The sequence below is a fragment of the Hyla sarda genome, chromosome 10 (assembly GCF_029499605.1).
Source record: "Hyla sarda isolate aHylSar1 chromosome 10, aHylSar1.hap1, whole genome shotgun sequence".
NCBI classification, from domain to species: domain Eukaryota; kingdom Metazoa; phylum Chordata; class Amphibia; order Anura; family Hylidae; genus Hyla; species Hyla sarda.
Window position 1 is genome coordinate 49,773,007 of NC_079198.1, and position 25,914 is coordinate 49,798,920.

The 25,914-nt window shown below is 45.0% G+C and overlaps 1 protein-coding gene across 1 annotated transcript in view; it reads left to right on the forward strand.

Annotated features, from left to right (window-relative positions):
* Nucleotides 1–9,793, forward strand: part of C10H19orf85 (chromosome 10 C19orf85 homolog) — a 35,822-nt gene extending 26,029 nt beyond the window's left edge. Inside the window, exon 3 of the mRNA XM_056543278.1 lies at nucleotides 8,619–9,793. Coding sequence (XP_056399253.1) covers nucleotides 8,619–9,558 — 940 coding nt within the window. The 3' untranslated portion in view covers nucleotides 9,559–9,793. The remainder of the gene's footprint in view (nucleotides 1–8,618) is intronic.
* Nucleotides 9,794–25,914: the final 16,121 nt, after the last annotated feature.

Genomic DNA, 25,914 nt, shown 5'->3' on the forward strand with positions numbered 1-25,914 from the left:
TACCCCCTGCAGTGCATGTGTATATATATATATGCCCGCAGCGCATGTGTATATATATATACCCCCGCACAGCGTAATCATATACCCCCACAGCGCATGTGTATATATATTTATATATACACCCCGCACAGCGCCATCATACCATCATATACCTGTGGATATATATATATATATATACCCCCTGCACAGCGCTATCATATACCCCCTGCAGCACATGTAGATATATATTATATATGCCCCCCGCACAGCGCATCTATATACGTATGCCTCTGAAGCGATATCAATGACTAATGCAGTGGTCTCCAACTTGCGGACCTCCAAATGTTGCAAAACTACAACTCCCAGCATGCTCGGACAGCCGTTCGCTGTCCGGGCATTCTGGGAGTTGTAGTTTTGCAACATCTGGAGGTCCGCAGGTTGGAGACCACTGGCTAATGCTTGTCAATGATAGCGCTTCAGAGGCATGTGTATAGAAGCAAAGTGGGGAGCAGACATATAGTGTTATCTGGTCCCCACTTCGCTTCTATACACAATCCTCAGCAAACACCACAGCTGCCCCATCGCCTCCCCCATCCCCGGGTCGGCGATCATTCTGGCTTCGGCGCTGTTGCTGTGTGCTGTCACTGTGCGCACTGATGGTGACGTCACGACGTGCGTTGGGGACGTCACTCGTCAGAGCGCACAGTGACAGCGCACAGTAACAGCGCCGAAGCAAGAATGATCGCGGACCTGGGCCGGGAACAGGTAACTATAACATGGGGGAGGCGATGGGGCAGCTGTGGTGTTTGCTGAGGATTGTGTATTGTAGCGAAGTGGGGATCAGCTAACGCTATATGTCTGGTCCCCACTTTGCTTCAATATACACATGCCTCTGAAGCGCTATCATTGACAAGCATAAGCCAGTGGTCTCCAACCTGCGGACTTCCAGATGTTGCAAAACTACAACTCCCAGAATGCCCAGACAGGGAAATATATGTTACTGCATAACTTCCAAACGGCTGGAGATATTTCGATAATACTTGGTCACATGTTACTTATATGTCCACTTAAAATATAGGACAGTTCATTTAACCCTTAACTACCCCCATTTGTGAGGGTCAGGGTTTTTGTTTAAAGTCCCATGCAAATCAATGGGAAATGTATGTTCCCACATAACTTCTGTAAGGTTGGAGATATTTCAATACCTGGTACACATATTACGGGTCAGGATATGAGGACGGGATGGGAGGTCGGGATAGGTGGTCGAGATAGGAGATCAGGATAGGAGGACGGGATATGAGGACGAGATATGAGGTCGGGATAGGGGGACGGGTTTGGAGGATGGGATAGGAGGTCGAGATAGGAGGTCGAGATAGGAGGTCGGGATAGGAGGTCGGGATAGGAGGTCGAGATTGGAGCTCGAGATTGGAGGATGGGATAGGAGGTCAAGATAGGAGGACTGGATAGGAGGACGGTATAGGAGGTCGGGATAGCAGATCAGGATAGGAGGTCGAGATAGGAGGTCGAGATAGGAGGATGGGATAGGAGGACGGAATAGAAGGACGGGATAGGAGGTCGGGATAGGAGGTTGGGATAGGAGGTCGAGATAGGAGATTGGGATAGGAGGTCAAGATAGGAGGTCGAGATAGGAGGTCGGGATAGAAGGTCGGGATAGGAGGACGATATAGGAGGTCAGGACAGGATGTCGGGATAGGAGATCGAGTAATATAGTAATATATATAAATAGCCTATACATAAAATATAGGGGAAACCTGCCGCAGGTAAAACCCCCTCAAAAGACAAGGAGACACTCCCTCTGTCTGAAGAAAAGAGGTTAACTCTCCAGGGGCGACAAGCGTTCTGTACCATAAGAACTGTAAATTTATCGTCTGCTTTAGTGAATGGTCACAGCAGGAAAAGTTGAAAGCTGGGTCAGATACATTCTTTAAACAAAATAACATTGATGCATATGCTGAAATATACAGGGTGAGCCATTGATATGGATACACCTTAATACAATGGGAATGGTTGGTGATATTAACTTTCTGTTTGTGGCACATTAGTATATGTGAGGGGGGAAACTTTTCAAGATGGATGGTGACCATGGTGGCCATTTTGAAGTCGGACATTTTGAATCCAACTTTTGTTTTTTTCAATAGAAAGAGGGTCATGTGACACAACAAACCTATTGGGAATTTCACAAGAAAAACAATGATGTGCTTGGTTTTAACATAACTTTAGTCTTTCATGAGTTATTTACAAGTTTCTGACCACTTATAAAATGTGTTCAATGAGCTACTCATTGTGTTGGATTGTCATCTGACCCCCTTAGACTTTTATCTTTGGGGTCATCTGAAGGCAATTGTCTATGCTGTGAAGATATGAGATGTGCAGCACCTGAAACTACGGATACTGGAAGCCTGTGCTAGCATTTCTCCTGCAGTGTTGCTATCAGTGTGTGAAGAGTGGGAGAAGAGGGTTGCATTGACAATCCAACACAATGGGCAGCCCATTGAACACATTTTATAAGTGGTCAGAAACTTGTAAATAACACATGAAAGAATAACGTTACGTTAAAACCAAGCACATCATTGTTTTTCCTGTGAAATTCCCAATAAGTTTGATGTGTCACATAACCCTCTTCCTATTGAAAAAACAAAAGTTGGCTTCAACATGGCCCCCCTCACATATACTAATGTGCCACAAACAACAAGTTAATATCACCGACCATTCCCATTTTATTAAGGTTTATCCATATAAATGGCCCACCCTGTAGAATCAAGTCCTGTCCCATTCATTCACCCATAACCCTTTCCTTTACCTCCTTGGTTGAACTTAATTAACTTTTGTCTTTTTTGTCAACCATATTAACTTTATAAGTAATAAATGGTTACTCCATAAAAATAATTTTCAAATCAACTGGTGCCAAAAAGTTAAACAGATTTGTAAATTACTTCTATTAAAAAAATGTTAATCCTTCCAGTACTTATCAGCTGCTGTATGATGTAGAGCAGAAGAGGTTTGCTATGGGGATTTGCTTCCAGCACAGTTCCTGACACAGACAGAGATGTCAGACAAAAAAAATATATATACAACTTCCTCTGTCGCATACAGAAGGATTTATAGAAGTAATTTACAAATCTGTTTTACTTTTTGGAGCCAGTTGATATAAAAAAAATGTTTCCACCGGAGTACCCCTTTAATGGCTGTGTGTTGAGTTACTTTGAGGGGACACAACATTGAACACTGTTATACAGGCTGTGCGCTCACTACTTTACATTGTAGCAGTGTGTCATTTCTTCAGTGTTGTCACATGAAAAGATATAAAATATTTAGGAAAACGTAAGGGGTGTATTTATTTGAAATACTGTAAGTACAAGGGTCTTTTTTTAGGCCATATATGGACGTATTTTAGAAATTCAAAAGTCCTGAAAAAGGTCTCATAGTCGATTTTGTGTACTATGGGTGTAAAAAGTCTGAAAATGTTCCAAAGAATAGCGTTTCAGACATTGTTTGTCTGTAAAATAGACTACTGCTTTATACAGCCCATAAAACTTAGCCTAATAGTCACTGCTTTATACACCAAGGATTCATTGCCATAGACCACCAGATATAAGACCATTGATCCCAGGGCTGGACTTAGACTGAAAATAGGCCAGGGCAATTTGGTCTGAGCAAACAATTTCAGTCATGGGCCAAATGTCAGTTATAGTTGGATATAAAAGGGGACATAATGGAAAAAAATATATATTTATTTATATATAAACATTAATATATATCATAATATTACCAGATAACACTAGTATACAAGCAGAAATATTATCACCATCATACTGTTACTAACACCAATATTACTAATACCAGTATACAAGGAGGAAATATTATCACATACATATTACCATCATATTGTTACTGACCAAATCCTGTGTTTGGAAACCAATAATAACAGTTTACAAAGAGGAAAAATTCCCCCCATCTGCAGACCATATAGGTGATTACATACAGTTACATCAGGTGACTCACAGGTGAAGTCTCTAATTGGAGACATTCACTTTCACAGAACATGTTAGACAAATATTTTAAACTCCACACTTTTCCAGCACCTATAGCCCCCAATACAGTAGTAGTAGTAGTAGTAGTAGTAGTAGTAGTAGTAGTGGAGACCTTGAGATGACGTCAGGAGGACCAAGATAAGAAGTCAAAAGACAAAATATCTGACGGACAGGGAACTCTGGAATTTCCCGGTAGAAGAACGTCTGCCAAGAAATGCTAATATATACAGATGCAATACTCAAACAACCAATTAAAATGTAACATGATGATTTTTACATAATAACTAACCCTCCTCTTTTTGTCAAATGTAAAAGCTAATGTGATTTTCTAATAAATGGACAGAACTCCTTGGGAGTCAGTGCTGCGAAGGGGATTTATACCAACATGGTTTGGTGTGAATTTGCTTATGTGGACACTCAGCAAAATAGCACAGTGGTAATCACTCACAGTTTAAGGCCTCACTTTAAGGCATCCTTGACAGTTGTAATAATAATGATGATGATAACCACCTTGGTGTCCCACACAGTAGAGTGGGTAGATAAGTGGGTTGGGGAAAAGTAGGTAGGTTCCCCCACCCTAATATATTGTTAGATCGCTCCAGTAAGTAGACAATGATACAACAGAGCATAGATGATTTTTTTGTCATGCCACATGTTTCAGCCATTAGCATCCTTGCATTGTGAGTGTATGTAGTCTACCTCTTTGCAGATGCATTGTTGTCACCTGTACTGCACAAAAGCAACTTCACCTAAGATTGACTGGGGCATATCAGAAATTTCACAAACTGACATCCTATGATACAGTCAAGTTTAAGTCAATGAGCATTTCACTACAATTCATACTATTGCCGCCTGTTTGTTTATGGAGATTAGATGGCTGTGCACTTTCTACTATGCACCTGTTTTCAATAGCCCTGGCTATAATGCATGAACTCAAGAACAATGAGGTGTATCAACATATTTTGGTTATTAAGTTCACAGACAAAATGTGCTGCATAAAAAAGTACAAAGAAGAGCCTACTTTGATTTTACCCATTGATCTCAGGCTTAGCTTCACGCTACTGCCCCTGTCATGTGCTATTTAAAGAGATATTTCCATCTACAAAAGTTATCCTTTATTCACAGGATAAGATATAACAAGCTGAGAGGTGGGGCTGTGACTGCTAGAACTTCCACCGATCATGAGAATAGAGGAATAGTACCCCCATGTGAATGAAGGGCACTGAACATGTGCGGCCCGTGCTCCATTCTCCATGGGGCTTCCGAAGTACTGGTCGCAGACTTGTGGTGTGCTCTGTTCTTTCTTTGGTACAATTTTCCCAGCAGTTGGACCCTCACCAATCAGATTGCTATTTCCTATCCTGTGGATAGGGGATAACATTTGTAGATAGTAGTACCAATTAAATAAAGTGACACCTTCATATGGTTATGGTGTTTAGGCTATCTTTGGCATAAGGGCTTGGGTACAAAAGTACATAAAGTCAGCAAGCATGTACAACACACAGACACATTCAAATAATGATTAAAAAAAGCCCAAAACAGTTTTTCATGTGTTTAATTACTAGTCCCATCCAACACCAACGGTCCCATTGGGTTATGGGTTTAATTATAAATTTTCCAATCCCCTTCTGGGAGGAGATCCTCCCTTCCGGGGAACAATACCCTACCTGTAACCCAATTAAAATGTAACTTTTATTCTTATTTCTTAAAAGGTATATCTGTGATTGTGAAACTTATATATGTTTAAAATTATCAGGAAAGACAGTGTGTCTTCTAGTATAAGCCCACTAGGTGGTGCTATAGCACTGGTGTAGGAGTTATCCTATTTCTCACTGTGCATGGTCAGTATTTCCACTCAACCATCACACAGTAACTCCACACCCTTGACACATACTGTGTTCCTGTCTAAAATCTTAATAAATTGCTCTAACGTTTCGTTAGAAAACTAACTTCTTCAGAGAGCTGCCTAATATCTTTTTTCCGTCTCATGACACGCAAGGCAGCTCTCTGAAGAAGTTAGTTTTCTAACAAAACAACATTTTTTAAGATTTTAGACAGGAACACAGTATGTGTCAAGGGTGTGGAGTTACTGTGTGATGGTAGAGTGGATATACTGACCATGCACAGTGAGAAATAGGATAACTCCTACACCAGTGCTATAGCACCACCTAGTGGGCTTATACTAGAAGACAAACTGTCTTTCCTGATAATTTTAAACATATATAAGTTTCACAATCACAGATATACCTTTTAAGAAATAAGAGTAAAAGTTACATTTTAATTGGGTTACAGGTAGGGTATTGTTCCCCAGAAGGGAGGATCTCCTCCCAGAAGGGGATTGGAAAATTTATAATTACTAGTCCCAAGCATGATTACCTGCTTCATGGTCCTCAGCATGACTCCCCTCTTACTCCTAGAAGCCAGCATAATTTCTTATTTGATTGTCTCAAGCAAGGCTACCCCTGTAATTCCTGGTCCCACGTATTGCTTCCTATCTCCTTACTAGTTCATAGTATGACTCCCCATGTCATTACTAGTCTACAACACTATTCCACTCATTTCTTAACCACAGCATCACTCCCCATTTGATTCATAGTCCCCAGCAAAGCTACCGACCTTATTACTAGCTCAACATCTAATTCCTAGCCTTCAGCATGCTTCTTCATCTCATTACTGGTGCCCAGCATGGATTCCCATCTCTGTCAAAGTCCAAAGCATCTGGCCTGGGCCATGATAACAATTTCTTCCAGCCACAACGTTTCAGCACAGAACCTGCAACACAAACATATTAGGCTTCACACTTTTGCAGAATCCTCCCCTTTTATTCACCTATAGGGTCCAAAACAGTAATTATTCTGTTGTTACACACAGTTAAGTGGGTAAGTGGGTTTGTGGGAAGGGGTAGGTCGGATGGGAAGGAGTAGATAGGTTGCTACAATATGTATTTTTTCCCATTAGGTAAGTTCTCCCCTGTAGGTAACTTGCCCCCTGTAGGTAGGACCCCCTTGTAAGAAGTTTGTGGAAGGCAGGTAGACAGACTGTCGAAGGCAGGTAGGCAGGTAGTCAGTTTGCTAGGCAGGTAGTCAGTTTGTCAAAGACAGGTAGGTAGTGAGTGTGCTAGGTAGGCAGGCAAGTAATACGTATGTCAGGCAAGTTGCCACGACCTCCAAACGCTCGCATGACCCCTGACCATCTTACCTAAGCAGTCAGCTGAATGGAGGCTCCTCTCTGGTGGGACACATCCAACGTTTTGGGCACCAGCGATGACTCTTCCCACTTGGAACCTGTAAACACTTGTTCCAGCAGTAAGCGTCAGCAGCATGGCATGGCAGACAGCGTCATGATGCTTACCGCTGGGAGGGAAATTAAAAAACATTTTTGTTTTCAAAGCACCCCTCACAGATCCTGAAGTCACCCTGTGGAGCAGCGTCAACACAGTTGGGAATCACTTATCTAGACTCAAGCAAAACATGGCATGGACTCATTACTGGCAAAAACAAACTGTTGCCAGCAAGTGAATAAACAAAAGCAAAAGATGACATGGCAAAAGAACTTCTGCTACGCATTACAGTTTAAAAGGTGAACATATAGGACCTATAGGACGCACTGGCATATAAGACGCACCCAATTTTAAAGGTGCAAAATCTAGAAAAAAAAGATTCTGAACCCAACGGTGATCTTCAACCTGAGGACCTCCAGATGTTGCAAAACTACAACTCCCAGCAGGCCCGGACAGCCGTTGGCTGGAGGTCTGCAGGTTGAAGACCACTGGTATAGGAGGTAATACACACGTGTCCCCGCCGCTCCGGACCCGTCATCGCTGCCCTGGATGTTGCTCCATCGCTGTCGCCGCGTCCCCAGGGTGTCCCCGACGCTCCGGACGTCTTCTTCCCCAGGATCCACGCTCTCCGTCGTAGTCATCACGTCGCCATGCACGCCGCTCCTATTGGATGACGGGACATCGTGCGCAACGACATGATGACGTAGAAGGAGAGCGCTGGCTATGCAGGGGATCCCGGCATGGAACAGACACCAAGGAGGCAGGTAAGGTCCCTCCCGGTGTCCTGTAAGCTGTTCGGGACACCGCAATTTCACCGCGGTGGTCCCGAACAGCCCGACTGAGCAGCCGGGTTAGTGTCACTTTCGCTTCAGACACGGCGGTCAGCTTTGATCGCCGCGTCTGAAGGGTTAATACAGGCCATCACCGCGATCGGTGATGTCCTGTATTAGCCGCGGGTCCCGGCCGTCGATGGCCGCAGGGACCGCAGCGATAGGTGTGTATTCGCCGTATAAGAAAAAGTGCATCTTATACGGCGAAAAATACGGTACATTTAAATCTGATCTGTCAGTTCTCCACTGCTCCTTTTATGGAGGGTTTAGGAATTAGTGGAGAAGGACTGATTAATGTAATTGATCATTTTCATGCAAAATGCAAGTAAAATGCCACTTCAGTTTCCACATACCCACAAAGCGATTGACAGCTTTTTCTATGTAATCGTATATCTGGTTATACAAAAGGTGAGATTGTGTGATCTTTTTTGGTTCTATGAAAAATTGATTAACTTTGTTATTTAAATTTCTCAACAGGAAATACTCTGTTATAGAAGCTGCCACACAGCAACTTGCCACTTCAATTTTCTCACAGGAACCTGTGGTAGGAAAGCAAAATCCACCCAATAATCTGAATTATTCAACAATTGAAAACAGGAGTAATTTATTTAAAGATACCAGGAAAGAAAAAATAACTCAGTTACAAAATGTACTTAAATTCTCATCCAATCTGTCTGTGCTTCCAGATGGGCATCTGGATAGCAGCACTTTTCTGGGAGTTGCAGAGGCTTATCTTGTTCCAGATACCATTTCTAAAATAGCAATAAGTATGGATACATTGGCTTGTGTCTCAGATGAGGTTGACACAGTTGAGAGTCTATTTGATAACATAACGGATGAGGACATTTTTTCTTCCCCTTATGGTTTCCTACACCCAAAGACACACCAGTTACATACAAAAACAAGGAGTGAACATGAATATGAACCAGCCCTACAGACTGGACTAATATTTTGTGACACAGATAAAGCCAATAGGTTTCCTGAGAGTTTTGACAAAGCTGGTCATCAAATACCTTTCCTCCACATGACACACGATTCAATGAAGAACAAAAGTAGTGACTTCCTCATGAGTAGTCCATGGAGTGATCATGAGATTGTGCTACATGATGTTACTACACCAGAAGCCATATATATGTCTAACAATGAAAAAAGATCTCCAAAAGTGCCATTCCCTGAAAAAGGCTACATACAAGTACAAGCTGGCTATGAATGTGATCAAGATGTTAACACAGATAATGCAGATTTCTCAGTATTTCAGTTAAACAAAGGAATACAAGATACCCTACATGATAAAATATTCATAGGCAAAGAAATGGAGCTACAACCAAGCCATGAAGATGTAGATTACAGTTTATTTTGGGCATCTTCCCCAGAACCAAATACCAAAACGTATACCAGCCACTATTTTAAACCATGAATATGAGGAAACATGATTGTGTAGCTCTTGGTGAGATAAATCTGAGTTTATTGTAATGTACTCATGAGTATATACAAGAAAAATGCCCAATTCACTATGTACTGTATCTTCATCTGATGCTCACTGGGATATTGTGTTGCTAATGCCTTACTAGAATCTTGATACATTTGGTGGCCTATATGTTCATCTGAACTTATGCTGTCAGTTTGTTGATTCATGCTCTTTTTCTGCAAGTGTTTTTATATGATCTGATTTAAAGTTTTTAGTTTTTCAGAGATTCAGATTCATTTTACCAATGACTGACTTTATAATGTGACACATTCAAGGTTGTTGTGGGTTTTTAAGAGCTGAAGAATGGAGACGCAGGCTACATTAGTATTAACCAATCAAAGGATAGGGGATAAGATGTCTGATCGCCGGGATCCCGCCGCTGGGGACCCCTGCGATCTCTCCTGCAGCACCCTCGTTTCTCAGCTGCACAGAGGAGGATTGCTCTGTGGCTGATGACTCCCCGCCCCCTCAATGCAAGTCTATGGGAGGGGCGTTGCAGCCGTCATGCCCTCTCCCATAGACTTGCATTGAGGGGGTGGGAATTGATGTCACGAGGTGGCGGAGACGTGACGTAACGATTCTCCGTCCCCTGCATCGCCCATCATCAGCAACAGAGCGATCCTCACTCTGTGCAGCTGAGAAACGGGGGTGCTGCAGCTGAGATCGCGGGGGTTCCGCTGCTGGGGACCCCCGCGATCAGATATCTTATCCCCTATTCTTTGGATAAGATGTCTAGGGGTGGAGTACTCCTTTAAGTGAAGAAAAACCCCAACAGAAGTTTGTAAACAAAAAACAACAGTTGGTGGGCAGATAGGTATTTTAAGGCTCATTTAGGTTAGGGTTTTAGGACAATACAAGTTTATTTTGTGAAACTATGGCAACTTAACATCAATATTTTCCTATGGGAGCAAAAGTGGCAAATCACACATGATTTCATCTCGTAGGGCTCCTCACATGTTGTGGTAACAGCATGTCACGAGAAACCTTAGTAACATAGTTCTTAAGGTTGAAAAAAAAAAACACTTGACATGAGTCCATCAAGGTTAACCTATATCCCTATTGTGTCTCTTTTGATCCAGAAGAAAAAAAAAACCTTTTGAGGCTGATGCCAATTGGCCCATACCAGAGGTGTGTGTGTGGGGGGGGGGGGGAGGGGGGTTGGGGGAATCCTTCCTGACCCCAAATATGGCAAATCAGAATAAATCCCTGGATCAACGTTCTGTCCCTAACATTGAAAGAGGGCAACTCACCAGTCTTGCAGTTCAGCAGCGGCTTTTATTATTCAAACATCATTAGTGCAGCTGTACAACATGCCTCTCACCTTATGGGGAGGACATCAGTGTGTTCAGCTTGGAGACTTGGTTACAATTGTTTTGAGCATGCACGCTTCAACAGACCAGCTCATATGTTCTGATCACGTCCATTAACCCCTTAACGATCAAGGATGTATATCTACGTCCTTGGCCTGCTCCCGCGGCTCCCGCCGGGACCCGGGGCTAATAGCGCGCGGCAGCTAAAAACTTCAGATCACAGCGCAAAAATGAGCCCTCATACCGCCCCATGTGCAGTAAAATAAAAAAGTTATAGGGGTTAGAAGATGACAGTTTTAAACGTATACATTTTCCTGCTTGTAGTTATGATTTTTTCCAGAAGTACAACAAAATCAAACCTGTATAAGTAGGGTATCATTTTAACCATATGGACCTACAGAATAAAGATAAGGTAATTTTTACCGAAAAATGTACTGCGTAGAAACGGAAGCCCCTAAAATTTACAAAATGGCGTTTTTTCTTCAATTTCATCGCACAATTATTTTTTTTTCCGTTTCGCCGTAGATTTTTGGGGAAAATGACTGATGTCACTGCAAATTAGAGTTGGAGGAGGAAAAAAGAAAGTGCAAAAATGGAAAAACTCTGCGTCCTTAAGGGGTTAAGTATCCAGTAATCTCCTGACGTCAGGTACAAAGGAGGGGCTCCAAGATGAGTGCATTAAAAAAAAAAATGTTTAAAAATACAACATGATCATGCAATGCTTATAAACGCAGTTATTTCTTTAGTGTGGCCACCCAACTGGATGGTTTTACCTGCAACAAAGTGCGTACACCATTTACATCAACCACATTTAAAGTTTCCTTTCAGTGTTGTCTTATTAAAGGAGATATCCAGTGGTGAAAAACTTATCCCCTTTCCTAAGGATAGGGGATAAGTTTCAGATCGCAGGGGAGGTCCGACCGCTGGGGATCCCGTGATCTCCTGTATGGGGCCCCGGCAGCACGCTGGAAGGGGGTGTGTTGACCACCGCACGAAGTGGTGGCTGACTCGCCCCCTCAATACAACTCTATGGCAGAGCCAGAGCGCTGCCTTTGGCAGTCTCCGGCTCTGCCATAGCGATGTATTGAGGGGGCGTGTCGGCCGCCGCTTCGTGCTATCTGGCCAGCAAGCCAGGACACCGTACAGGAGATCGCGGGGGGCCCCAGTGGTCGGACCCCCCGCAATCTGAAACTTATCCCCTATCCATAGGATAGGTGATGAGTTTTTCAGCACTGGACTACCCCTTTAAGTCAACTTTTGCTTTTTTCTGATGTAAATTTGCTACTATCTAGTTAGTCTTTCAGATTTTTTGTCCTCTTAAAGGCTATGACTGGTTTTTGTAATCTGGTATTACCTATCATAGGGTCCCTTTCAATTAGGCACCAGTTCGATTGAATAGAATGCTTTTTCACTTCAGCCATAGGGCTGAATTTACAAGTAAATTATGTAAATATGTAAAGTATTACAGTTTTTGTTGTACTTCACTTATTCTGGAAAAAAAATTCAGCTTTTTTCAAAGCAGCCGCTGTGTGAGATCATGAGCCTGGGAGAAAAAATTCTTATCTGAACTGTTAATCCGGTGCAGTCGCTAGTACTGCCCGTATGGAATGGCAGTCTTTGTGTGTACAGGGTGGTAGCTGGAGAAGTGTAGATGGTAATTAGAGACTGTACATTTTCTATAACCTTTTGTAACAATTATCCCTTTCTCCACTACTACCTGCACATCCAAAAACTCGAGTTCTTGCACACTCCATTTGGAGGTGAAACTCATATTTATATCATTTTGGTTGAGATGTACCATGAAAGTGTGGAAATAGTCCACTGTCCCATTCCACAACATAAATATGTCATCCATATACCTGAAGTAGCAGAGAACATACTATAGGTATGGGTTAGACACAGAAAATACATCATTTTCCTCAAAACATGCAAGAAATAGATTTGAAAGGGTACATGCAATGGGCGTATCCATTGCAGTACCCTTCCTTTTAGACATTGTTCTCTAAAATGAACAGCACGGCATCACAAACGAATTTAATGAAATCCTCACTTTTTCCACATTGAATAAGGACTTTCCGTATGCACTCAGTGCCCTCTCTCTGGGGAATCCTCGTATAGAGACTCTCAACGTCTATTGATGTTAACAGAAACCCTTCCTGCCAAGAGAAGCCACTGAGTGAAGACAAAATATTTTACCAGGAAGGGAATCTCCCTTAGCAATGGTCTCAAGAGCCGATCAATATATTTTGACAGTGACTCTGTGAGGTACCCCGCCCCGGAGACAATTGGTCTTCCCAGTGGGGACTCCCGAATTTTATGAATTTTAGGTAAAAATTACCAATTTGCCTCCTTTGGTACTAGTGGCAGGAGTCTTTGCAGTTTTTTCAGAGAGAATTCCATTTTCCACTTGGCTCCTGAGAAACATCTGCAATCTGGATTTAAGTTTTTCCATGGGATTAGTGGATAGTTTTATATTATATATTAGTGGAAAGTTTTATATTACTAATATTAGGAGAGAAGAACATTGAAGATGGAGAAGTTTTTGGTATTACAGAAGAAACTGAGTTTATAGGTGGAAACAGATCCAGGTTTTCACCTCAATCGACCGCGGGCAGAAGCCTGGATCTGTTTCAACAAAAAGTTTGGGCCGACATAAGAGCCTTGATCTATACTCAGGCAACCCCTAACCTAAGTGCAGAAGAACTAGCAGCGTTGAAGTGGTAAGAAAAAAATAAAAAAGCAAACAATGGGGGAAATTCTGTAATATTGTCAAAAGCGTAAAATGTAAACGAGGCCATGCTGCAATTGAATGACAGTGAGACTTACACAAATCTATCCACTAATCTCATGGAAAAACTTAAATCCAGATTGCAGATGTTTCTCAGGAGCCAAGTGGAAAATGGAATTCTCTCAGAAATAACTGCAAAGACACCTGCCACTAGTGATAAGGATAGTCTGAGGGGAGGCTTTCAAATGTAATTGACTGTGCTGATATATACTGCCAAGTGTCGACATAAGAAAATATACACCACACAGGATGTTGGTATAACTCTCTCTTAGCAGGAAACTCAGCTGTTCCCCCAAAAGAGTTCTGTTTAATCAAGGAAGTACATTTTGTTACATTTTGATTGGTTGTTTGATTATTTTGACCGTATATATTAGCATATCTAGTGTCCATTTCTTGGCAGAAGTTTCTCTACTGGGAAATTCCAGAGTTCCCTGTCCGTCAGATATTTTGTCTTTCTACTCCTGCATGGAGTCATCCCAATGCCTCTATTCAGAGTCACGAGCAGATAGCAAGCTGATGTATATGGATTAAGCGGTAGGTAACAGATATTTTTCCCAGCAGCAATGGCATACTAGTATATTGATCAGTCATTAGAAACATAAGGGCCATCCCTATCAATTCCCCCCTAAAAGATATCTGTTACTGTACACAACATCTCTCCCTAGAATATATTGCACCTAATAGTCTCAGGTTCAGGTCTGATAAAGAAAAAATGGGTATGGGATGCTTTACTGGTTTGAGACGAGCAGCTCATTGTGAACCACCCCCCTTTGTACCCAGACTGATCCTTCACCTGAGACTCCTATATTAGCCCTGCTCTGTTGGGTTTGCACTTGCACCATTGGCATACAGGATGGTTGTTCTCCTGGGGGGGTAATTCTTTTGGTCATGCTTGGGTCTGATGTATCAATTAGGTTCAGATAAGCTGAAATAATAGGTCCAATATCCACATACATTGTCCCTGTTTGAAATGTGGCCTCTACGGTGGAGATTATTGTTTTCTTTACACAGGGGACTATGCAACATCCAATTATTGTTCTCTGTCGTAGAGACTTGTCAGTATTGTCTTTTCTTCTATTGGCACTCTGTGATCTATAGTTCCAGTCAGTCCCTGTGTTCCATCCCACTGCTCTCCAATAGTCACAGTTGTTCCCCCAGTAGTCATCCGTCACACATATGTTCATTGAATTGTCATCCTCATACATAAGACATTGTTTTGGCATCTCAGGACAATTCACAATGTCACAGTAGTCAAATTTAAAGGTAGTCACTTGGACACTGGAAGAGTTATATCAAAACGTGGGATACAACTCTTGGGTCATTGTCAAGTCTGCCAAGTAGTGTGGTGGAGTCAGATTAGGTTGCTGGGTTTGCACTCCACTTATATGAAAAAGGATATGTATCAAGAGCATGGTGTAGGAACCCTCTTGCAGTGTTAGGCATATCCATGTTGATTTTCCTTTCAGTTTCACCGAAGTCAGAGTTGTCAGTAGAACCTGCTAAGAACCTTCAAATCTAGTTCCAGCGGTCCCCTCATGTGTCTTTTCACAAGGACAAACTCTGCAGATTGTGACTCCCTGGTTCAGCGTCTGGATCTGGAATGGAAGAGTAAAACTGCAACATGTGTTACTTTCAGCTCATTACACAGTGTAATACCAAACTTTACCAAACTATCATTTCCTGCACTGAGGGTACTGAGGGTGGTAACATCCTTGCTTAGGGACCCCCCAAGAGTGTCTCATATAGGGTTAGGCCTGTTGGCTGTCAGGGTGTGTTTCTAACAGAATACAAAGCTATGGGCAGCACTTCTGGGTTTTAGGATTTTGTTATTTAGAGTTCAGTCTTTCAACTTTCCCACTGCTCTGGGATGATATGGGGTATGGAGTCCGAGGTCTGCTCCCACCATTTTTCAAAGTTCTCTTGTAATATCTGCAATGACAGCCAGTCCTTGGTCGCTTTCAATTACTTCAGGGACTCCAAATACGCATACCAGCTCTGTAAGTAGTTTCCTTACAGTAGTCTTTGCTGTAATATTAGTGACTGGGTAGGCTTCTGGCCATCCTGAGAACATATTCACTGCTACTAGCACGTACTCAACTTTCCACTTTTGGGCAATTGCATGTGGGTGGCAAGTGTTTCTTCAGAGCAACTTCTGTTCTTCCAGGGTTGCAGGTGTTGCAAATGTCACACCCCTTGACATAATGTTCAACTGGTGTTATTCCTGGTGCAAGGTAGATTTTATTGATAGAAGTGATCATTTGGTTTTCTCCTCTGTGGGTGACTCCATGAGCCCATTGAGTTACCTCCGGGTAAAGGGCTTGGGGAAGACAAATATTGTTTGTTTTTCTCCATTCACTGAGTTCAGCTCCCATTTTCTTCCATATACGCTTTCCCTTGTCCAAGGCATGAGTCTGGAAGTGTTTCAGTGTCTTGAGTCCGGGGTTTTCCTTTTCCTCTTCTGGTTCTTCTGATCCTTTCTTCTGTCTTCTTGTCATTACGTATACCCCTGATTCCTTTTGAGCAAGGGGCAGTATTGCAGTTTCTTTAGCTGCCTGGTCTGCAAAGAATTTTCCTTTGGCTTCTTCAGAGTCCAATCTTTGACTTTGTTGATTGCACTTGTTTAGGCAATTTTAAGGCTTCAATCAGGGTCAAGTTCTTTATAGGGCTTCAGCTAAGGCAATGAGTTCCGCCTATTCTGCTCAAACATGGGGAGGGAGTAGTCTTGCCCGCATAACTTCAAATGAGCTAACCACTGAGTTTCCCGTGTGGAATTTGCCACTTTCATCAGCATATCTGGACCCGTCTGTGTAGAGAGTAAAGGTTGCATTGTCCAATGGTGTTTCTTGGACCGTTGGTAGATGTGATGTCTCCATTTCCATAACCTCTAAACAATTGTGCTTAGGGTCACCGAGGTCTTCATCATTTTGTTCAGTTTCTTTTTCTTCATCACCTGCCCCCCCCCCTCCCCCCGAGAGAGGAAACAGGGTAGCTGGATTCAAGATTGGGCATCTTTGAAGAGTGACTTCATCCGGGAGTAGCAGAGAGCATTGAAGCCTCACTTTTCTTTTTAGAGAAAGTGGATTTCTTTGGCATTGAGTCAAAATAGCTTTCAGATCATATGAAGCAAGGATAATGATAGAATGTCCAAGAATGATGTCCACAGTCTTGTCCAAAAAGTCTTTAGCAGCTATCACAGTTCGAAGGTAGGTGGGTGCAGTTCGTGCAACAGGATCTAGTCTGCATGAGTAGTATCCCAAAGGTCTCAATTTGTCTCCATGTTTTTTTGCAAGGACTCCAGAGGCACGGCCCTTTGTTTCAGAGGGAAAAAGATAAAATGGTAGTTCATAGTTAGGGATGTCAAGTGCTGGAGTGGACATGATAAGGTCTTGTAGGCGGTTCAAACACTGCATGGCTTCCCATAAAAGAGGTTGCTTCTGAGTCATAGCTGGAATGGCATCATACAGAGGTTGCATCAGTGCTGAGGCATCCGAAATCCATTGTCGGCAGTAAGTGATCATACCAAGAAAAGCCTGTAGTTGCTTAACAGTTTTAGGTATAGGAATCTCTTGTATGGCTAGCTTCCTGTCCTCTGTGAGGTGTTTAGCACTTCAAGAGATACAATGTCCTAGGAAGACTACTTTTTGGTGTGCCCATTGAACTTATTCAAGGGACATCTTGCAGTTGATTGAGGCAAGGAAAGATACTAGATCAACTGAAGTGGTGGCACACTCATCTTACGATGTGGCACAGAGTAGAAGGTCATCCACGTATTGAAGTAAAGTCACATTATGAAGGGCTCCTACGCATGGATCCAGACAGGTGGATAAGGCTTGAGGCTTGGGAACAATGGGAATATCTAGAATTGTGGCAGCATTAATGGCACGAAGATCATGTACCATGCGGAACTTCTTGGGTTGTCCTTTTGGGGTCTTCTTTACCGGAAACAAAGAGGTGTTTGCTGGTGAAACACATTTGATTAATGCTCCATTCTTGAGAAGAGTTGTAATTTGTTCAGATAGAGAAGCTTCTTGACTCTTAGAGAATATTGGGGTACTTTTGGAATCTTGGCATCATGTTTCAAAAAGACCTTAACAAATGGAACAGGCAAGAATCCAATATCATATGGCCCTTTGGACCAGACATGGTCAGGAAATTATTGCAGGTAGACATCACGTATAGTCTTTGTTGGGATGTTCATGACAATCAGTGGTGAGGCTTGCAGAACACAAAATTCTTCAGGTGCGAGTGCTTGGGCTAATTCAAGGTGCATCCCATCATCCTCATATTTATTGGTGGCTTAAAGTTTCAGGAGTAAATCTCAGATCCAGATTTTTGATCATTTATATATGAGACATGATTAGCTGGATTCTCTTGAGTTATTCTGTTGTCGGGTCTTCATTGCTGATTCATCCTGGAGTGGTTTGGGTGTCTAGAGAGAGGTCCAGATTGTTGTTGACCCATATTATAGTCATCTTCTGACATCATTGGCCTTACAGTGGCTGAATCCATTCAGTAGTTGGAAAGAAGAGGTCTGGATCTGCCGCGTCGCTAGACATGTCCGATTTTACCACATCTGTAGCAGTTGATGGTTCTGACGGGTGGTCTTCGAGGGGATAATTTGGAACACGGTACTGAGCAGGAACGGTTTGGAACTGAGGGACATAACTCTGAACCGGGTATTGTGCTGTAGCATTAAGCATCATCGGTGCATCTTGACAGATTGACACATCCGAGCTCTTCTTAGTAGGTGCCACTTCGGTTTGTTTTTCAATAGCTTTGACAATGAGTAAGAGCTGCTTTGGTTCAAGTGTCACATATTCAGGCCTAGTGTCCTTTTCCTAAGCCTTTTCTTGGTAGCCTCATGGAGGCCAGTAACAAAGGTGCTAAGAGTGTCTTATGGAATTTGCTTCCTAGGTCATAACCTTGATCCTGGAACAGATTAAGTAGTCTGGAGAAAAACGTTTCATCTGATTCTGTAGGTTCCTGAGAGGCATCAGAGAAATTGGTGCAGCTTGAAACTAGTCTGTCTCTGACCCAGGCTTGTCAGCAGAATTCCATTCCAGATGAGTATGTCTCCTCGTCCATAATGGCAGAGCTATCAAGGCTGGCGGAAATGATAGGCCAGAAGGCGTCTCCAGTTTTGATAGAGACTAGATTATTTAAATCCTTCCATACTGATGAATAGGTTTGTTGAGTTTGCTTGATTCTTCTGTAGAAAGGCATTGGCTGTTTCTCTGGGAGAGAAAAAGGGAGTTGGGCTACAAGATTATTTACTTGCACCGAGGTAAACGGAACATGTTTGTAAAGAGTTTCTGAAAGAGGTTTTTCAGACCCTTTATTTCCACCACTATAGGTAAGTAGTATTGGCATAGTTTGCGATGGACTAAATTCACCAAACCTATGCAGCAGATCTCTGGAACCATCAGGCTGTTTGGGCAAGAGTTTAGATGGCGTGGATCTGGGTAATCCATGTTTTAGGTTATCTGAATCATCATGTAGCATTGGGTGTTTACCCAAGAGGTTAGGTTTCTTGAGAAAGTTAACAGCATCCACCAGAGCTTGGACTGTTTCGTATGTTTTAGAGATAAGCCTGATTTCCTGCAATGTTGGTATTGGTTTGTGATCCTTAATACTGGACACTATTGCATTGGCACAGATATTAGGAGGAAATCTAAAGAGTCCAGAACTGATGGGTGGAATGGCCAGAGGAAATTTCCTTCTCTCCAGCTGGATCAAGAATGTGGTGTATTGTGGACTGAAGCTGCCTTATGCAGGCATCATGTTGGGCAGAGGAATATCTGGAACCAACAACATGTATTGTCATGTTGCAAGGCAGTGTCCCAGAGCCTGTAATGGCCAGTTGGGAGGTTGAAATGGGCCCTTGTAGTACCAACAGGTCAGAGTCATGCTGTATACTAGTCCCCCCCCCCCCCCATACACTAAGGCAGCAGCAAGGCCATTATTATGCTGAAGATATGAATTTGCAGGGTTAACTATAGCTTGCACTCGCTGGGTTTCCATGGAACCCATGCCAACCCGGAGTAAGGTGTTATTCCAGATCTTTGTTCCAAGTCCCGATTGAAAAGATTCAGACACCATACTTGATCTAATGGTTTGGTACATGTTACGGTTGGCGGTATTGGGAGGCACATGAAATTGCACCACAGTAGGTGTGATTGTATTAACAGGTGAAAGTGGTATCTTTCCTGGGGACTGATGATGATGATCATTGATAGGAGACAAACTGTGCATGGGGTTTTATCTTGGGCTGGAGGACTGTCTTCACTGGGTAGAGAGGTCTGACTACTTGGTGAGGCACAGCAATTATTAGCAAAATGAAATACAGAGTTTTCCGGTGAGGGCTGATCTGGGAGTGTGTGGGCTTCATTTGGGTATAGGCCAGTGATCTGGTCATTAGGTACAAAGTAACCCCCATCCGAGTCACAGCACAAACTTAAGCATAGTCCGAGGGGAGGCTTTCAAATGTGATTGACTGTGCTGATATATACTGTCAAGTATCGACAAAAGAAAATATACACCACACAGAATGTTGGTATAACTCTCTCTTAGCAGGAAACTCAGCTGTTCCCCAAAAGAGTTCTGTTTAATCCAGGAAGTACATATAATTTTTACATTTGACAAAGAAGGAGGTTAAGTTATGACGTCAGAACCAGCGTGTTACATTTTGATTGGTTGTTTGATTATTGTGTCCGTATATATTAGCATATCTAGTGTCCATTAATTTCTTGGCAGAAGTTTCTCTACTGGGAAATTCCTGAGTTCTCTGTCCGTCAGATATTTTGTCTTTCTACTCCTGCATGGAGTCATCCCAAGGCCTCTATTCGGAGTCACGAGCAGATAGAAAGCTGATGTATATGGGTTAAGGGGTAGGTAACAGATATATTTTTCCAGCAGCAATGGCGTATTAGTATGTTGATCAGTCATTAGAAACAGAAGGGTCATCCCTATCAGTAGTACCAAAGGAGGCAAATTGGTACTTTTTACCTAAAATTCATAAAACTCTGGAGTCCCCAGAGGGTCCCTCTCAGTCAGTCAAAATATATTGATTAGCTCTTGGGACCGTTGCTAAGGGAGATTCCCTCCCTGGTAAAAGATATAAAGATAACTTTGTCTGCACTTGGTGGCTTCTCTTGGCAGGAAGGGTTTCTGCTAACATCAAGAGATGTTGAGAGCCTCTATACGATGATTCCCCAGAGAGAGGGCACTGAGTGCATACGGAAAGTCCTTATGCAACGTGGAAAAAAGGAGATTTTTGTTTACTTACCGTAAAATCTCTTTCTCGGAGGATCCATTGGGGGACACAGACCGTGGGTGTATGCTGTTGTCTCTAGGAGGTGTGACACTATAGTAATAAAAAAAAGTTGGCTCCTCCCAGCAGGATATACCCGCCTTCAGGCCCTGAGCTAATCAGTTTAAGTTCCAGAGCAATAGGAGGAGATCAACAGGTCAAGAAAAAACCCAAACTGTCCGGGAACCAGAAGAAAAAAACATGACCGAACACACCCTCGGACAGAGAACCAAAGGAAACCCCACAAAGGGCGGGAGCTGTGTCCCCCAATGGATCCTCTGAGAAAGATTTTACGGTAAGTAAACAAAAATCTCCTTTTCTCTATCGGCTCCATTGGGGGGGGGACAGACCGTAGGACGTACCAAAGCCGTCCCTTGGATGGGCAGATAAGCAGTCAGGCAGACGGCCGATCCACTGCCGCCTGCAACACTTTACGACCCAGACTAGCATCAGCCGATGCGAAGGTATGAACTCTGTAGAACCTCGAGAAAGTGTGCAAAGATGACCAGGTAGCCGCCTTGCAAATCTGCGAGGCCGAGGCCCTATTCTGTAGAGCCCAGGAAGCCCCAACAGAAAGGGCAGAATGAGCCACAACCCTGAAAAGGAAGAATCTTCCCCTTACAGCGATAGGCTTCCGAAATGGCGGACCGAATCCACCGAGAAATGGTGGCCTTGGAAGCAGGTTGTCCCTTACGACGACCTTCTGTAAGGACGAAAAAGGAATCACACTGACGAAACTAAGAAGTGATAGAGAGATAAGACCGAACAGCCTGAACTACATCCAGCTTTGTGTAGTAAGCGCTTCTTAGGATGAGAAGGAGCAGGACAAAAAGACGGGAGGACGATGTCCTCATTGAGATGAAAGGCCGAAACCACCTTAGGCAAAAAGGAAGGGTCTGGCCAGAAAACAACTTTGTCATGGTGGATCACCAGAAAGGGAGAACGTCAGGAGAGAGCTGCCACTTCAGACACCCTCCGGACGGAGGTGATAGCAACAAGAAACGCCACTATTCAAGAAAGAAGGCGGAGAGACACCTCTCTAAGGGGCTCAAAGGGTTCACCCTGGAGGGCACTCAGAACCAAATTCAAGTCCCAAGGGGGAGAGGGTGACCGATAAGGAGGAACAACATGCGCCACTCCTTGAAGGAAGGTCCGGACATGAGAATTAGAAGCCAGGAGCCGCTGGAAGAGAATAGCAAGGGCAGAGACCTGACCCCAGTTCCAATCCCCACTGCAAAAAGGAGAGAAGACAGGGAACCGAGAAGGTTGCCGGGGATAAGTCCTGAGCTTCACACCAACGAAAACAAGACCGCCAAGTAGGGTGGTAAATTCTTGCGGAGGAGGGCTTACGAGCCCTGAGCATGGTGTGAATGACTTGGGAAGAGAACCCGCGGGCCCTCAAAACCGCGGTCTCAACTGCCACGCAGTCAAATGAAGCGACTGTAAATTGGGGTGGCAAAGAGGACCCTGAGAGAGCAGGCACGGACAGAGCAGAAGGCGCAGTGGAGCGTCATCCAGGAGCCTGACTACGTTGGCGTACCACAACCTTCGGGGCCAATCTGGAGCTATCAGAATGGCGGGGATGTCCTCTGTTTTGAGCTTCCTCAGCACCCTGGGAAGGAGCGGAAGGGGTGGGAACATATAGGGTAGGGCAAACCCCGCCCAAGGAATCACTAGGGCATCCATGGCCAGATCCTGAGGGTCCACGCGAAGAGGTCCACGTCCGGAATGCCCCAGAGGTCGCCGAGTTGCGCGAAGACCTCTGGATGTAGAGACCACTCGCCGGGGTCAGGTGAGGACCGACTGAGGAAGTCCGCTTCCCAGTTGAGCACTCCCGGAATGTGAATCGCCAAAATGGCCGGAACTTTGCTTTCTGCCCAGGTAAGAATCTTGGTCACCTCGGCCATGGCTGCCGAGCTGCGAGTGCCGCCCTGTCGATTTATGTACGCCAAGGCCTTGGCGTTGTCCGACTGGACGCGGACAGGACTGAAGACAGGACTCCCAATGAAGAAGACAAAGAAGAATCGCCCGTAATTCCAATATGTTTATCGGAAGAAGGGTCTCTCGGGGAGACCAAAGTCCCTGAACCATCCAATCCCTGAACACGCCGCCCCAGCCCGACAGGCTGGCATCCGTTGTAACTACCTGCCAGTGAAGGGGAAGAAATGACCGCCCTTGGAGAAGAAGGGGGGAGCGGAACCACCAGAGCAGAGACTGACTGACCCTGCGAGGGAGAGCAATCTGACGATCGAGGGACAGAGGAGACCAGTTCCATCGAGAGAGAATCGCCAGTTGAAGGGGGCGGTAATGAAACTGGGCAAAGGGTACGGCCTCCATAGTTGCCACCATCCGACCCAGGACTTCCATAAAAGTGCGGATGGGAACTGAGACCTGGGTCCGAAGGGAGCGGACCCCCGACAGAAGCGCCAGATGTTTGTCCAGCGGGAGGCAAATTCAGGCAGAGGCCGTGTCGAATTGAAGTCCCAAGAAGGTTAGAGACTGGGTAGGACGGAGGACTGACTTGTCCCGATTGACCATCCACCCAAAGTGATCCAGTGTGTGGAGAATGACGTCCAGATTCTCCAGAGTCTGGGCTCTGGTTGGAGCCTTGATGAGAAGGTCGTCCAGGTAGGGTATCACCGAGATTCCCCTTGACCGTAACAGCCCATCACTGGCGCAAGGATCTTTGTAAAGACCCGAGGAGCCGTGGCTAGACCAAAGGGGAGGGCTACAAACTGAAAATGCCCCTCCTGAACCGCAAAGCGGAGGTACCGATGATGGCCTGGAAATATTGGCACATGGAGGTAGGCATCCTTGATGTCCACCGATGAAAGGAACTCCCCTTGTTCCAGGGACGCCACCACGGAACGGAGAGATTCCATTCTGAAGTGGCGGATAAGAAGATGACGGTTGAGACGCTTGAGGTCTAGGATTGGTCGCACAGAACCGTCCTTCTTGGGAACCACAAAAAGATTGGTATAGAAACCCTGAAACCGTTCCCCTGGAGGAACGGGAACCATAACCCTCTGGAGAAGCAGAGACTGGAGAGCCACTCGAAATTGCTTCGCCAGAGAAGGAGACCGGGGGGCCCGGGATCGAAAAAAGCGACCCCTCGGAAGGGAGGCGAATTCGATTCGGTAACCGTTGGACACAACGTCCCTGACCCAAGAGTACTGAATGTGTGAGGTCCAGATGTCTCAAAAAAGTAAGAGCCGACCTCCCACCCGAGAAAAAAAAACACGGGTGGGGGCCTCACTTCATGCAGAAGTGGGTTCGCGGTTGCCTGATTTGGGCGCAAAACGTCCGGACCAGTTGGAGTCCGACTTCCAAGACGGGCGTGCCCGGAACGAGGGAGCCTTCTTGTCCCGCGAGGGCGCCTGCCCGGACCCTTTGCTGGAGCCAGAGGTCCGAAAGGAAAAGGACTGAGCACTGTTCCTCATCTCCCCTGCCTGAGTTCTGAATGTGTTTACTGTACACGGACTGGGGATTCATACACTGCAGGTACTGGGAATAAATCTCTGCCTGGGGATGATTACTATGTGAGGAGGGGGGGGTCCCTGTGTGTGTGTGCACTGGGAGTTGTAGTCCCTGTCAGGTGTGTGTGTGTGCGCGCTCTGGGAGTTGTAGTCCCTGTCAGGTGTGTGGGTGTGGGCGCGCGCTGGGAGTTGTAGTCCCTGTCAGGGGTGTGTGTGTGCGTGCTGGGAGTTGTAGTCCCTGTCGTGTGTGTGCGTACTGAGTTGTAATCCCTGTCAGGTGTGTGTGCGTACGCTGGGAGTTGTAGTCCCTGTCAGGTGTGTGTGTGTGCGCGCGCGCTGGGAGTTGTAGTCCCTGTCAGGTAGGTAGGTAGGGGTGTGTGTGTGTGTGCATGCCGGGAGTTGTAGTCCCTGTCAGGCGTGTGCGCGCCGGGAGTTGTAGTCCCTGTCAGGCGTGTGCGCGCCGGGAGTTGTAGTCCCTGTCAGGTGCGTGCGTGTGCGCGCCGGGAGTTGTAGACCCCGTCAGGTGCGTGCGTGTGCGCGCCGGGAGTTGCTGCTGGTGTTATACCACAGAGTGAAGACTCCTGAATTACATGCTGGGAGTTGTAGTCCCTTGTGTGTATGCCAGTGTATCCCAACCAGGGCTGAGTTATATTAGTGTGTTGTGTATAACGCAGGTTACGTCGGGCTGGTTTCCGCTTTTTCATGGGGTGTTCATTAGCCCCATAAAGAAGACTTACATTTAGAAAAATAAGAGCTCGATCAGAGCCAACAAAAGTAGTGCAACACTCTCCTCCCCGAAAGGAAAAGGACTGAGCACTGTTCCTCATCTCCCCTGCCTGAGCTCTGAATGTGTTTACTGTACACGGACTGGGGATTCATACACTGCAGGGACTGGGAATAAATCTCTGCCTGGGGATGATTTCTATGTGAGGAGGGGGGGGGGGGGGTCCCTGTGTGTGTGTGCACTGGGAGTTGTAGTCCCTGTCAGCTGTGTGTGTGTGTGCTCTGGGAGTTCTAGTCCCTGTCAGGTGTGTGGGGGTGTGTGTGTGTGTGTGTGTGTGTGGGGGGGGGTGTGGGTGGGTGTGTGTGTGTGTTGGGAGTTGTAATCCCTGTCAGGTGTGTGTGCGCGCGCGCTGGGAGTTGTAGTCCCTGTCAGGTGTGTGTGTGCGCGCGCTGGGAGTTGTAGTCCCTGTCAGGTAGGTAAGTAGGTAGGGGTGGGTGTGTGTGTGTGCGCACCGGGAGTTGTAGTCCCTGTCAGGTGCGTGTGCGCGCCGGGAGTTGTAGTCCCTGTCAGGTGCGTGCGCGCGCCGGGAGTTGTAGACCCTGTCAGGTGCGTGCGCGCCGGGAGTTGTAGTCCCTGTCAGGTGCGTGCGTGTGCGCGCCAGGAGTTGCTGCTGGTGTTATACCACAGAGTGAAGACTC